The sequence below is a fragment of the Zeus faber genome (genome assembly GCF_960531495.2).
Source record: "Zeus faber genome assembly, chromosome: 21".
NCBI classification, from domain to species: domain Eukaryota; kingdom Metazoa; phylum Chordata; class Actinopteri; order Zeiformes; family Zeidae; genus Zeus; species Zeus faber.
In genome coordinates this window covers 7,434,767-7,449,440 of record NC_137208.1, presented here as the reverse complement: position 1 = coordinate 7,449,440, position 14,674 = coordinate 7,434,767, and the positions used below count along the sequence as shown (strand labels likewise).

At 46.7% G+C, this 14,674-nt stretch overlaps 1 protein-coding gene across 2 annotated transcripts in view; it reads right to left on the bottom strand.

Annotated features, from left to right (window-relative positions):
- Positions 1-3,187: 3,187 nt before the first annotated feature.
- tbc1d22a (TBC1 domain family, member 22a) overlaps positions 3,188-14,674 on the bottom strand; it is a 163,981-nt gene continuing 152,494 nt past the window's right edge. For both annotated transcript variants that reach the window (XM_080022691.1, XM_080022690.1), the window contains exon 14: positions 3,188-3,798. In XM_080022691.1, coding sequence (XP_079878817.1) covers positions 3,670-3,798 — 129 coding nt within the window. In that variant the 3' untranslated portion in view covers positions 3,188-3,669. The remainder of the gene's footprint in view (positions 3,799-14,674) is intronic.

Here is a 14,674-nt window from a genome sequence, read left to right as displayed (position 1 = left end):
CTAAATAAAGCGCTGGCGGTTCGCTCGGCGGAAAATGCCTCCGTACGAGTCCATTTGGGAGCCAAGACGCTTCATTACAGCCGATGCTGTGGTGCTGCCGATCAGCGCACAAGGTACAAGCACTTTGTAACCGGACTAAGTATATCATCAGTGCTTTTCTCAACTAGTAACATTCAAGTACTTCAGTATTTTCAGTTTTGGAGACTTTCGGCCTTTTACTTCGCCTACATTTCAAAGCAAAAATCTCTCATTTTGACTGTTTTTATTACATTTCTAATATTCATCACTGCCGTTTTTTAAATTAGGATTCACACTTATGTTTTTGTATCCTTGTCAAACACGACATCATTTTAACTTATTTTTGTAAATCGTCATCAGGATCTGCATCAGCACTGAAAAACAGTCGTATTCTTTTCCATGTTATATGGGGAAGCTGGACACTTTTACCTTTAATACTTTAAGCAGATTAAAGAGCCAGTATCTATTTTTATGCAAGTAGATCCAGAAATGAGACACCTTCACTTTCACGACAGTGAATTGCTGTCCTTGTACTTTTGCTTCGGGAAAATGTCGGCGTATTTGTTCCACCGCTGGGTTTCAGAAGTGCATCGTACGCTGTTTTACAACCGTTACAGTAAATGTTTGTAAAACGTCCGACAAACAGAATCACATACACACACAAACTGCCTTTTGAGTGAACAACTTCAAAGAAAAGATAAAACAACAATGAAAACAAATACAAGGTGTTTGGTCATATATAGGATTTATTTACACTTTCTATTTACAGATCTTTGTTTCAAAATTTGCACACTACTGTAAAGCGAGGCTCTCAGCAGTGAGAGGCAGACGTCACGGTGGGGGAGGGGCTGAGATAAATCAGTTTGGCTTCCAAAAAAATTGCACGTCTGCAAAGAAAAAAAAAAAAAAAAAAAAGTAGAGCGAAACCAAAATAGTAAAACACTGCAATAGAACAACAAAGAAGGAAGCCGGCCAAAAACGGAGCCCATTGGGAGGCCGTTGGATTATGAGGTGTGTTTGTGTGTGTGTGTGTGTGTGTGTGTGTGCGTGCGTGTGCGCACGCGCGCCAATGGACAGACGCCAGCCAGCCAGCACGGTGGCCATCATCGCCATGGCAACAAATCAGAGCACGTGTTGGAGTGTGCTGGTGAGTCGACAGAGGCCGCGCAGCGCCCGGGCGATCACTTATTCATGTCCTTCACAGCCCTGCGCTCCCCCCGAGCCCCGGAGAAAGGCAAATAATTCTTCCCTTAAAGTGGGGAAAAAATAAAATAAAGGACTTATGGCGAGACAGGGCGAGAGGAACGGCAGAAGAGGGCGAGGACAAAAAATGATGACAGTCACCGCTCGACCCAACAAAAGGAATAAAAACAACCCCCGAGAAGCCACGTTCTCTGTCCCAACCTGTTCTGACTGAAGTACCTTGTCGTTATACTCTGTTTCCTTTTTCAGTCCCCCCCCCCCCCCCGGCGGGAACATCCACCGCGAGCTGTCCTGCAAATTGATGACAAACAACCCGCTCCCAAAACGGAGACGGACGAGCCCCGAGTGCCTCTTTGAAAACGGCGCGGACCGGGGTGCAAACGGCCCCGGGATGAATATATTTCCATACTCTTCACTTTGGCGGTTGACGACTACGGGGCGGGGCTACCTTCCTGACGCCGTCAAAAAAAAAAAAAAAAAAAAAGCGTCCTCCTCGTTGCCGGAGACCTAAAAGTCCTCGATTCAAAATTGAGACTGAGGTAATTCCATAAATATTTATGCGCCTCGGTGCCTCTTGAGTCAGGCACAACTCAACAGGCGTGGAAGGTAAACACAGTATGAAAATAGAACCGAGGCGGGGACAAAAAAAAAAAAAAAAAAAGACGCAAATCACAAAAAAGAGGGAAAAGAAGAAGCTGTTTGAAAGAATATATCTCGTACAAAAACAGAAAATTTAAAACAAAGGACACCGCCTTTTATTTCGTATTTTTAGCCTCAAATCGGGTGCGGTTTGTTTCTTCTTCTTCTTGTAGGGAGCCGGCGACGTGGGCTTGGAATAAGCGGCTGCGAGAATCCGCCGTCGCAATTATCAAAGGACGGCAGCTTCTTGAGAAGACGGTGCACGCGCACACGCGCCCGCACACACACATGCACACGCACATGCACACACATGCACACGCACATGCACACGCACACACACACACACACACACACACACACACACACACACACACACACACACACACACACACACACACCTCTAAGGAGCGAGTGTGACAATTATGGATCGCGGTGCCGGGGCAGCGGGAGGTTAAAAACACTAACAGTTTTGGGTTATGTCACCGGTGTCTCACGTCTGACATTCATTTCCTGTATTCACACCAATATGGTGCGACTGACAGCTCGCTCTGCCGACGGAGAGTGCAATACGAAGAGAGGGAGAGAGAGAGAGGGAGAGAGGGAGAGAGAGAGGAGAGAGAGAAAGAGAGAAGGAAAGAGAGAGAGAAGGAGAGAGAGAGAGAGAGAGAGACAGAAGGAGAGAGATAAAAGTGACGACAAAGCGATAATACCGGGAGCAAAAGACCTCGGTCCTGTACCTCAATGGAGGCGAAGCGGGAGCCGGGAGGACTCCTCCGGAGGGGCCCGCCGCGCGTCTCTGCGACAGGCGCCGGCCGATTTCAGCGCCGCAGAGGGGCCGGCCGTCTCAGAGCCGAGTCGGGGGCCCTCCCCGAACCCGGACCGCCGCCACACCCCCCCCCCCCTCTGCGGACGAGCGGGGTCGGAGGATGCCTCGGCGGGGTCACCTGCGCCGCCGCTGATGCTGCCACAGCCCCTTGACACGGCCTCACCGGAGGAGGAGGAGGAGGAGGAGGAGGAAAGTGAACGTCCTGCCGGGTGTCTGCTCCAGCCGTGGAGCGGTCCGACTGATTTCCATCATCGGTCGGACCCCCTGGAAATACCGGGAAGGACTTTTGACTTTCTGAATCTGGAAGTTCCAGCCCTGCTCCACCTCCGGGCTGAGACGTGAGGAGTCCATTTCTGTGACGCCTCCCTCTTCGGTCCATGTCCGCCCCCGCCCCCGCCCCCGCCTTGGAGCAGTGTTAAAACCCCCACCGGGTTCCGTCAGGTGACGGGGGCTCGGCGACGCCCCTGTTTGCCGTCTCCACTTTGCCTCGCTCGTCCGCAGAGAGAATCCCTCGCGGAAGAGCAGAGCGCCATCCCGGCGGGGGGCCGCGCCGGGGCCCACCGACTCCACTCATTACGGTCGAGCCAATCGTGCCAGGGGAAGAAGGAGAGAGAGTGTGTGTGTGTGTGTGTGTGTGGGCGGGGGGTCCCTCAAGTCGTGGCCTCAGAATAATTGGAAGGTCTCCTGGGGAGAGAGGGCGGTGGTGGGTGGGGGCGGCATTAGCATGACATCATCTTGGACCAGCGCTCCAGGGAACAGCAGCCTCTCAAGTCGTCGTTTGGTTGGTTTAAATCTCTCTAGTTGCAAAAATAAAAAATAAAAAAAAAGGCCAGTTTGGACGATTGGGGGGGGCAGGGGTGAGTCGAGGGGCGGGGTCCGCCTCCACATGGAAGGCCAGTTCCAGGGGCTGGCGGGGTGGGGGAGGGGGTCGGAAAGGGAAAGGGGAGGAGGGCGGGCGGGGCCTGGGCGCAGCGCCACGCTCATCATCTCTTGTAGTGGTTGGGGGCGTCGGCGAAAGCGAACTTCAACCTGTAGGCCTCGGCCAGCAGCACGCTCACCTCCTCGTTGCCCCAGTGCATGGTGGGAAGGTTCTGCAGCAGGATCATCAGGCCCTGTCGGTGCGAGGAGACACAAACAACACGGTGGTTTTAGTCCAAACGCTAATTTTCCGAGCGGGGCCAGGAGAAAAGCGCGGCGGGAAAAACCGAGAGATACTCAGTCGTGGAGGGGGGGGGGGCTCCTAAAAATCAAGGCTCGGCCTGGAAAAAAAAAAACAAAAAACAAAAACAAAACCCCCACCGCGAAATAAATAATAATGAATAAAATAATAAATAATAATAAAGAAATAATAATCAGCGCAATCCATTGCTACATTCCCATAGAAATTGGGCCCGGGCGGGATGAGGGCCGGTGAAATGTCACCAGGCTCCATGTCCCGCCATGGAGCCTGGTGTGCGTGAGGATCTGAGCCGCGGTGGATCACTCAAAGTTAGTAGAAAACGTACACGTACATTGTTGTGTTCGCCAGTCGACGCACGCACGCACGCACGCACGCACGCACGCACGCACGCACGCACGCACGCACGCACACACGCACACACGCACACACACACACACACTCGTTCAATCTCCTAGACTAATGCCTCCATCTCAGAGGTGAATGAGACTGGTTAGCTGTAAGACCGGCTGATTTGTCTGTGTGTGTGTGTGTGTGTGTGTGTGTGTCTGTGTGTGTCTGTGTGTGTGTGCTTGCCTGTCCCCCCCGGATTGCTGATCAGTTTGTTGGGAGCGCTCAGCGATGCGGTCACTGTAATTGCCACGTCAACAGGCTCTACCAACCAGCCACGTCGCTGATTACCCCACGGGCGGCAAACTCTCATTGGCTCTGCCGACTCGACAGCCCCTCCGACTGCCGCAACGCCCCGACATGGGAAGAGGAGACACCGGGCGGCGTGACTTTAGTGGGCGTCAAACGACTGGTCACCAAATCACCGTCGGCGGCCGGTGACTCTGGCGGTCAAGCGCCTGGAAACAATGACGGCGCTTGGCTTATTCCTCCGTTTCTGACCTGCGGCGCCGGACCCGTCTCGCTGCGTGGTTAAAGGGCGTGCGTACTGCCCCGCTTTTTTTTCCTCCTCATCGAGTTTTGCATGGGGCTCAATTAAAAGTAATCCCCGCCCCCACACTTGCTCGTTTTTAATGAGCTGGTTAAAGGACCCGATGACTTTTCCACGCAAAGCAGACGCATTTTAAGTCAGGCTAAAGTACAGGAATATTTCAACTAATTAAGCCTGAAAAATGCTGTATCCGCCAAATATATATATATATTTTTTTCCTTTCACATTCTACTTTAATGAAATAACACTTCAGAACGAACACGACTGAAACCAGCTTTAAAACAGTTAGGGGGGACAATTTAACCACATATTTGGTCATTTATTTACCGATATATATATATATATATATATATATATATATATATATATATATATATATATATATATATATTTTGTTTTTTAGGTTTTGGTCTGTTGAGAATGTGTTGATTTATTTTCATTACTGCACTTCAGGAATCTTGGCATCTCCTGAAAAGGAACGTGTTTTTTAACAATTAATGAGCGACAAGTGGAGTTTTGCAAGTGTGTATTTGGGGTTTTTGCCACAGTGGAAGAAGGTTAGAAATTATTCCCTTTGAAATTGAGTAATGCTTGTAGACAGAACTCAGCACAACATGCTTTAAAGTGGGCCCGACTTAAAAGAGGGACTGAATTTGGGCAGACCGGTCAACACGCCTTCTTGATAGCCTCGTCGCGCGCCGCCATCTTTACGCCGCGGGACCGACTCCATTCTCCTGCTGCGACGCGAGGCCGGAACCCGGCGCCGCCCTTTGAAGGCATGACCTCAGAGTTGACTTTGAAAAGTTGACCCAGTGACTTCACCCGTTGGTTCAGATAGACCAGAGTGCTCTGAAGTATTTTACTCCGAGGGACAGATAAAGAGATAGATAGATAAAGAGATAGATAGATAAAGAGATAGATAGATAAAGAGATAGATAGATAAAGACATGGATGGAGGAATGGAGGGGGGGGGGGGATAGAAAAGGAAACGTGATGAGAATCCTCCCACGCCTCTCCAGTCTCATCTGTATTCTCCCGGGCTCCACCACCGTCTCATATAAGTCATTCGCTGTCCCTCAGGTACAAATGCCGCCTGCTGTGGGATGTGTGGTGAATGTCTTTTCGATCTTTTTACACGTGCATGATGGCGGGTGCACGTACAGAGTCAGCGTACGCAAACAGAGCTTGACCCGACGCCGCTTTACCTTCTCCGACGCAGACGCCGAAAATCTTGAGCATCCTCCGACCGTGGTGCCCGGCCGATATCGCTTCTCTTCAACAAATAGTCAGCTTTAAATCTAAGATGGGCATTCTCAAGAAAGTACTTTGCTCAAACCGGCCAAATAAACACCTTTATTTATTTACACCATCTGTATTTACTACCTTACAGGAAGAAATGAATAGCCAACAACACGACTCGCAGAATTCTGACATTGGACACTCGCACGCCTAGCGCTGCAGCGCTGGTTTGGCAGTGTGTATCGAGGATCCAGTTCAGATTCATGATCCAGCATTTTTTGCTGGTATGGGCTCGGGCTGGGTGAAAAAACAAAAGGAAAAAAAAAAAAAAAAAAAAAAGGAAACTGAGCAAGAGGTTTCTAAATGTTGGCAGCGGGTTAGAGTCTCGGTGTGCCGAGGTGGAGAGTGAAACCACCACAGTCGGAGGAATGAAGGAACACGCTCACCCCGCTCAAACACGACGAGGGGCCTGTTATTGTAACCCACCTGTTAATCGAAGCAAATACGCCTAAATAAGCGTGTCGGAGTGTTTTGGACTGTGTATGTTTTGCGGGTATGAGCGCTGTTTTCAATGTGTGTGTGGTTGTAAAAATCTGTGGCGGTACCGTGTTTGACTTTATCGGCTTCTGAATAGTGTTTGACTTTGTGTGTTTGTATACATGCACATGTGGAATGTTTGAATTTGTCCCTGCGTAGAGGAATATGCGGGTGCCTGTGTGTGTGTGTGTTTACATGTGCTTTTCCATCACTCCTCTGACACATTCCACTACTATCTATGTCGTTGGGGTCCCATGGGCCCCGCATGCCTGGCAGCTAAAGGCAGCATATCTCCCTGCTGTAATACAGCACCCCTGGCTCTCTCAGAGAGGAGGGAGCTTCCCTATAGAATGAAAACGGAGGATATCAGGCAAACATTACATGAACTGTCAGAGCAACATACACTGAGAAGCCCAAGGGCAAGAAATTTGCCAGAGGAATACTTGAGGAATACAAAGAAATGTGCGTGTGTGTGTGTGTGTGTGTGCATTTATGGAACGCAATTTCATCGAAAACGGACAAGGTAACGATGGTGCCCCTCGCATTTTCCCAGTTTGTGAGGAATATCATTTGATTTGAAATTTAGCACAAATTCAAGTTATGTTGGTATTATCAGTTGGCAGTATATACAGTACGTATACACACACACTTAGTGTAGATATATAGATTGCATATATGCGTATGTGTATATTGTATGTATGTGTATACACACACACACACACACACACACACACACACACACACACGTATGTACACACACACTTACATGTACTGTATATACGAAGGACAATCTAATGAGATTGGATGTCATCTACTGCAATCTAACATTAGGAGGTGGAGGCAGCACTGCGGAGCTGGAGACATGACTCGAAGCGGCTCTCCTGAGGACAAACCGCCTTGACCTTCATGCATCCCAACACAAGTTACAGCGTACTGTCATACGATAAGAGGTGGGAGGAGGGAGATTTGACGCAGAGCTACCCCTCTCTGTGTAAATCAACGCTAGACGCTAATCGCGATGCTGCAGGAGAAAAAAGACCAACGGTAGTCGGATCAAGTACTGTTTTGATTGATCCAGCTGTCGGCCACACTTACAGTTCAACCTGACAAACACGCATGGATATAAAGCAACACACTTAAACATTTTCTCCCGGCGCATGCCCCCCAGATCCACACACACACGCGCACACACACACGCACACGCACACACACACGCACCCCGCTGGTGACTGAGGACCTTTATTAAGAACATATTTCTTTGTAGTAAACATCTGCTGGCTATCGGTTGTGTTGGTCTAATGACTTAAATATGGTTTAATTACACGCATCTCGCTGTCAGGTGGGTCTTCTGCAATGGCTCCGTGCCGCACAGGTGGCCGTGCCTCACACGGCGTGAGCAGGAGTGTGTGTGTGTGTGTGTGTGTGTGTGTGTGTGTGTGTGTGTGTGTGTGTGTGTGTGTGTGTGTGTGTGTGTGTGTGTGTGTGTGTGTGTGTGTGTGTGTGTGTGCGCGCGCGCGGCCAAGCGATCCCTTAAGGCTGGATTATGCTTCTCCGCCTGCACGTAAGCAAACACGCACGATGCCGTTAGTAGACGGCGCGGCTGTTTGCTTTCATACGGCAGATTTTGTGTATAACATTATGTGTCCACTGGGGGACAGTGTGTCAATGTACACAAAAAAGAGAATCAATTAGTTTTCTTTTATTATAAATTTTTAGACCCGAGAAAATATGGACATGCAAACAGAAATCCACGTTGAACGTCACCCGCAAGTCGCACTTTTATCTGCTCCGTTTTCTTTTCCGTTACGAAACCCGCCCCCGACCGAAGTTGGACAACTCAACCATTTGGCGTGCGTCTCGGCTCCTCTGTGCGCCTCTCCGAGCTCCGGTTACCCGTAACCCCCCTTGGCTGCGTGGCTCCGCAGAGACGTTTACGTGCAGCTACACAGAGGCATAAACCAGGCTTCGAGTACAGTGTGAGCAACTGCCAAATTCATCAGGTTCAATGCGAGCGTCGGGTTGGACAGAGCAAGAAGTGTATTCAATTCATACAGTAAGCGACTGTGGTTGTTGACTACACAGTAATGACTGATTAAAAAAAAAAAAACATCAACAGTTGCTGAAAGTGCTTTAGACAGACCATAAAGGGGAAAAATTATACGTTAAGTGCGTGTGTGTGCGTTGAATGCGAATGGAAAATGGGAACTAGGACTGTGCGTCTGTGTATCCGTGCACTGATATCCATGTATCCTATTGCACACACCAACACATTGATCTGCTATTAGCGTATACAGTCGGCAACAGGGAAAAAAAAAAAAAAAAAAGGCAATTAGATCTCCATCTCCCACGCCTGACGAGGCTTAAAGTGGGTAATGGCTATTGATACTAAAAGGGAAAGCAGATTGTCAATAGAGTTGGCGTTAACACTCTTTAGAGAGCACAGAATGGGATAACATAATAGTTGAACAAGAGAAGCAAGGCCCCTGCCAGCCGTTAAATGTGTACGTATATTATTTTAGCTTTCAAAGTGGGTCAGCCTTTTTTATTCGTATTATTATTGTACATAATAAAGTTAAGCGACACCAGTTCAGAGCTGGCCAATGACCAAGTCTTTGACTATCAGCAGCTCCACTGGAGCAGCCGGGAGTTCAGTGCCTTGCTTATGGGCACCGTAGAAGTTGTTGCTGAGCAAGGAAAATAAAACTATAAGTAAAAGCTCATACATTATTTATAGCAATTTTATTGTAAAACGCCTCACAATAACTCTTCATGTTTACTACATCCTGCAGAAGGAGTAATAATCTTCAACACAACGGCACACATTTTAAGGGGAATTCAATAAGTTAAAGGAGTCCTTTTCTGTAGCTTAATTGACACAGGAAACCCTCACAAAAATGAGGCACTGCAATGCCCTCTGTGCAACAAAGCTGCGGTAAGAAAAGCCGGAGCAGTTTTATTTCCATGCATTAGCCACTGAACCACAAAAGCAACACACAGGAAATCCCTTAGTCACAGCAGCATTTGTGTGTCCGTGATATTTCATACAAAATTGAATCAGCATCAATGTAATAGATGTGATCAGTGGATTTGCTTTGGCAGGAACGGCCAATGGCAGAACTGCCTTGGTATGTTGACCTCAGAAGGGTCTGTACATCAGAGATTTGGAGATGGAGGAAGCCATCATATTAGCCATGTCAAATCATCCAATTGTATACAATTCTGCACTGCCAAAATGTATGTACAGTACAGTTAAGCACACACACACACACACACACACACACACACACACACACACACACACACACACACACACACACACACACACACACACACACACACACACACACACACACACAATTAAAACTGACTACCTCTGAGCTAAATGGGCCAATTGCAAACAAAATAAATGAGCAGGGTGAGGAAGCTGAGTGCTTGTGCATCGTCTCTCTACAAGTCCCTTCGGTGTTATCTGCAGCTCCCCGCAGCAAAGAGCAAATTGCACAGAGGAAATAAACAGCGGCGACATGGAGGGGAAGCACCATCATTGTATAATCACCTGAGCATAATTATCTCAGCAGATCTTGATCTTTACATTGCACAGTGAGTTTTCAATCCAAATTTTCAAACAATGTTTGAAAAGTTGCAATCAATATAATGTGAATTAGGCGGGTTTCAATGAGTTGGGTTGAGGGAAATAAACTATCGACCCAAATTTTTATCCTCCACGGCCGATGGAAGGCTTGTCTGAGGACGATGCAGAGAGAGAGAGAGAGAGAGAGAGAGAGAGAGAGAGAGAGATTGTCCAATGTCAATAAATGGCTCTTCTGCAATAGGGAGACATGTATTAATGCAAAGTCGTGTTTTATGCATATGTTTGTTTGACAATGAATCGACAACTAAAATTTCATGACCGTGACTGGCCCCATGGAGAGTACAGTGGAGGGCTCGGTTGCCACACACAGGAACTCACACAAAACATCAACATTTTCCGAGAGACACATCATGCCATATCCAACCCGCACTGCCATTGCTACGCGGCACGAGGCGGGCAGGCTGCAGATGGTCACAAACATACGCTAGAGAGCGGGAGGTGGTAATGGTGTTTTGCAGCACCCTAAGGTGTAATGGGCCCAGGCTCTGCTTTGTCAGGGCTATTAGCTCACTGTTGTAGGTATAATTACACAGAATGGGTACTCTGGCGGTGGGAGCTAAAAGAGCAGTAGAGGTGGGGAGTTTTGCCGGGGCACACGGAGATAAGTGCTGACGCAGGGCGGGACCAACAGCCAAGGTTGTCCTGTGAAACACCCAGAACACAGGGAGAGGTAGAGCAGAGCACCCGGGCCATGTATTATTATACCTGTTTTGCGCGACGCAATATGACCATCCAGGTGTAATGATTTACACCTGTCGACTATCAAGACATTTCTCAAGTATTAAAGACAAACAAATCATAGATCCCGTCTGAACTCTTTGTGTCATCAAAGCTTGAGAAATAAAACAAACAACAACAAAACAAAATAAAACATTCAGCGACATTGTTTTATTTGTACTTGACTGATATGTTTTCCATAGTTTTATCTTCTTCGCGACTGAGAGGGAGCGGTCTCGACCTAATCAATATTCATGAGCTGACCTTTGAGTGACAGGTACAGACGTGTTAAGTAGACAACCGCAGGTGAGAATTGAAAAGGTTGATGTAAAGTATCACATGATGACTTTTGGCCATAGCCGCCCTGCGCCGAGTACATAATTAAACACTCGTCTGTTGCGATCGCGGCCTCTCCTATCCGTGTTGACAAGGTCTGTTGGCTCTGTCCGTATCTCTCTGGACAGCATCCATTTCCTGTTAGAGCAGTACGACGGTAGACCGGGTACCAAACGATGCAGAAGAAGATTTTCTGGAACAAACTAAATAAATAAATAATAAACGATGGCAGACAAACAAAGGGCTCGAACCTGGAAACCGTGCAGTGTTTAGCGGGCGGAGAGTACTCGGGGAAGCAAAGTACTCAGGTTGGATTCTGGCTCAGAATTATTGTTTTGTTTTGTTTTGTTTTGTTCAGATATCTTTCCCTCCTACGTCGATCCTACTATGATACCAGCCGGCAGGACTTGACAGTCCGGTCTCTGGGTCTCTCCCTTTAGAGCAGTCTTTCATCCTTTTGGGGCGTGTATACCCGCTCTTGGAAGATTTTTAAGACAAATACCCCCATTGACACAACCCAGCATGATTTGGGGTTTTCCGGCTCACCTGCAGCCACGCTCACCAGGTTTTAAGCCTAACTACTTTTCCATTGTACAACAACACCCTAATAACAAAAAATAAGATGTCTTGCTTGAACCGCCGCACGCCAGCAGCGCCTCATGAGCCAGGCTTCAAAAACCCCCCCGGCCCCACGCCCGTCCTTGGTTATCGTTTCCGTGTCCCGCAAACATTGCTATCAATGAGAAATGATCCGTTGTAATCGACGAATGAACCAGAATACTCCAGAAGATAATGGTGCTGCCATTCCTGCTATTCTAACGGAATACTTGGACTTGGAAGGATAGGGTAGCAAAACATTCATTCAGAATCACTTGATGATGCATTTATCTTGCGTACCCACTGCTCGAGGCCACAGATCATCTTGGCAGAGCGGTAATAGAAGTGGTTCATATGTCTTTGTGTCAGCTGTTTATAACCTCATTTAAAGGGGGCCTATTATGAAAAACTCACTTTTTCAGCGCTTAGGCACACACATTTGGGTCTCTGACGGGCGTACCAACACACACACTGTGAAATAAGACAACCCAGACAGTTTTTTGTGGGTAGCCTTTGTAAGAAAACATGTCCTGAAACAACCCGTTCTGATTTTTGATTTCTTTAGTAAGTCACAGGGTCCACAGCAGAATTACAACTGCCCACCATCTAAGTAACAACAGCAAGCGCCGCCGGGAACTGCTCTGTTGGCTTTACAGACGAGCACAAATCTTTTTAAAGAAAGAGGAATTAATACCAACTGTCAGTGAACAAAGTGCAGATGGAAATGTAAGTATTCAAAAAATGATTCTGCTGTGCGTTTCTTTCTCAAAAAAAAAAATAAAAAATGAAACGCAGTAGAAAAGACTGTGGGATGTAACGAGCAATCCCCTGTGCATCTCTCCAAACAAAACAAATAAAAATAGTGTGTTTTTCATTGTAGATTTATTTTCAAACATTTGCATGAATCAAAAAGTCCGCGCATGCAGTGTCCCGTGTGGTGCAACTGGCAGCGCAGCAGCGCCGGAACAAAAGTCGGAACAAACTTTGAAATGAGTCCTTGCAGATCTAATATGAGTCGATATTCAGCAACTGGATTGCTTATTTCTCGCCTCAAATTTGTTCAGAAACAGATTTCGGCAGAATGATGAGATGAAACCAGTGAAAGTTCACGGACTAAATACAACAGAACCCGGACGTGACGCTCCTCCCACTGAACAGGGTGTCAGTACCACCAGTACCAGTTCACAATGGCTAGAATGCAAAATCTGAGTGGTATTTTCAACAAAAACGTAAAAAAATAAAATAAAATAAAATAAAATAAAACAAAACATGTTTTGGGGACCTCAGAGACCTACGTTAACTTGTTGAAAAGGAGCATAATAGGTGCCAAGATTTGGTAATTGATGCTGAACCAAGGTCAGCATCAATTACCAAATCAAACCTTCTGCGGTTTGTTGTTCGAGATACATAGTGAGCTTAAATATGGATATAGAACTTGAATACAGTTGTGATCAGTACATGTGTCAGGGTGTCACGGATCAAAGATCACGGAAATCAAGATATCCTCTATTTTCTTTTTTTCTATATTTCTGCCGAAATTCGAGCCATGTCGATTTTCACTAAAGCAGCACAAGGGAAATGAACTTAAGATTCCACGTAACGATATCATCTATTCTTCTTATCAATATTTACCCAAAGGCAGAGGGATAAGGGATGAAATCCTTCAGCATCATTCAACATCAACTGCGTGTTTCCCTCATTTCCCCTCAGCTCCAGTTACTCTGCACTACCACAGATCCCAACTGCAGCCAGCCGATGCCGGCCTACCGACAAGTGTATTACTTTAAATAATAAATATGGGTGGAAATTCACCAAGTACAGACACAGCTTTGCCAAGTTATTTCCCTTCGTGTCTCGAAGCATTTAAATTGGTATTTCGGAATTATTGGCATGCAAGACTCCAGCAATGTTCAGAAGCAGTGTCCGACATCAGCGGTCCTCGTACCGTCCGTCCCTGCAGATGTTCAGCTCTTTGCCCGGGAGTTGACAATATTTACAACCGAGACATGTCAACATCACAGCTCCAAAATGTACGGTTCCAAACACAGCATTAATATATGATTGTGAGGAAGAAAGCATGAAACTGCATTTAAAGCACTGCAAACTTGGACTTTCCAGAAGGGGAAATTGATATACTGTAGGCTCGTCTCGATTTGGTGGAATAATATAAGTTGCACTCCCTCAATCCCTCTCTGATTTATTGGACAATTTTGCTTGTGTTTGCCCGCATGCTGAAAAAAAATTGTTGAAATCCAAATATAACACTTAATATATTTGGGGGGGGGGGCTGCGTCACATGATGGGTTTTTTTTCGTGGGATATTTAAAACCCTAACAGAGTAGCATTTACTTCAATTGCCTGTCACTCCTGAAGGAATACATCTCATATTTATTCATTAATGGTTTGTTTCTTGTTTATTTATACAGGGACAATACACAATTTAAAATGAATTGCACCAGAGTACGCTTCAAGCCTATTTGCATCTGCAGTGCCTGGGCAGGGAGCGCAAACAAGACACAAACAATACAATATTCAAAAAAAATAAAAATAAATAATAAAAAAATCCTAACAGCGTAAAACAGTTCATTCCCCAGTTAAAATTAGGCACCAAAGACACCCTTTAGTGGTGACACCATTGTGTCGACCTAAGACGGACCTTTTTAATCGTATGTTTGATTTCGCATCGCGGAAGCTTTCGCACTCACCGATGTTGGAAGGTGTGTAGTTCTTCACCAGAAATTAAATGTACAGAACCACCTAACTTTCACGAGCAGGGCGCCAAACCCTGCCTTT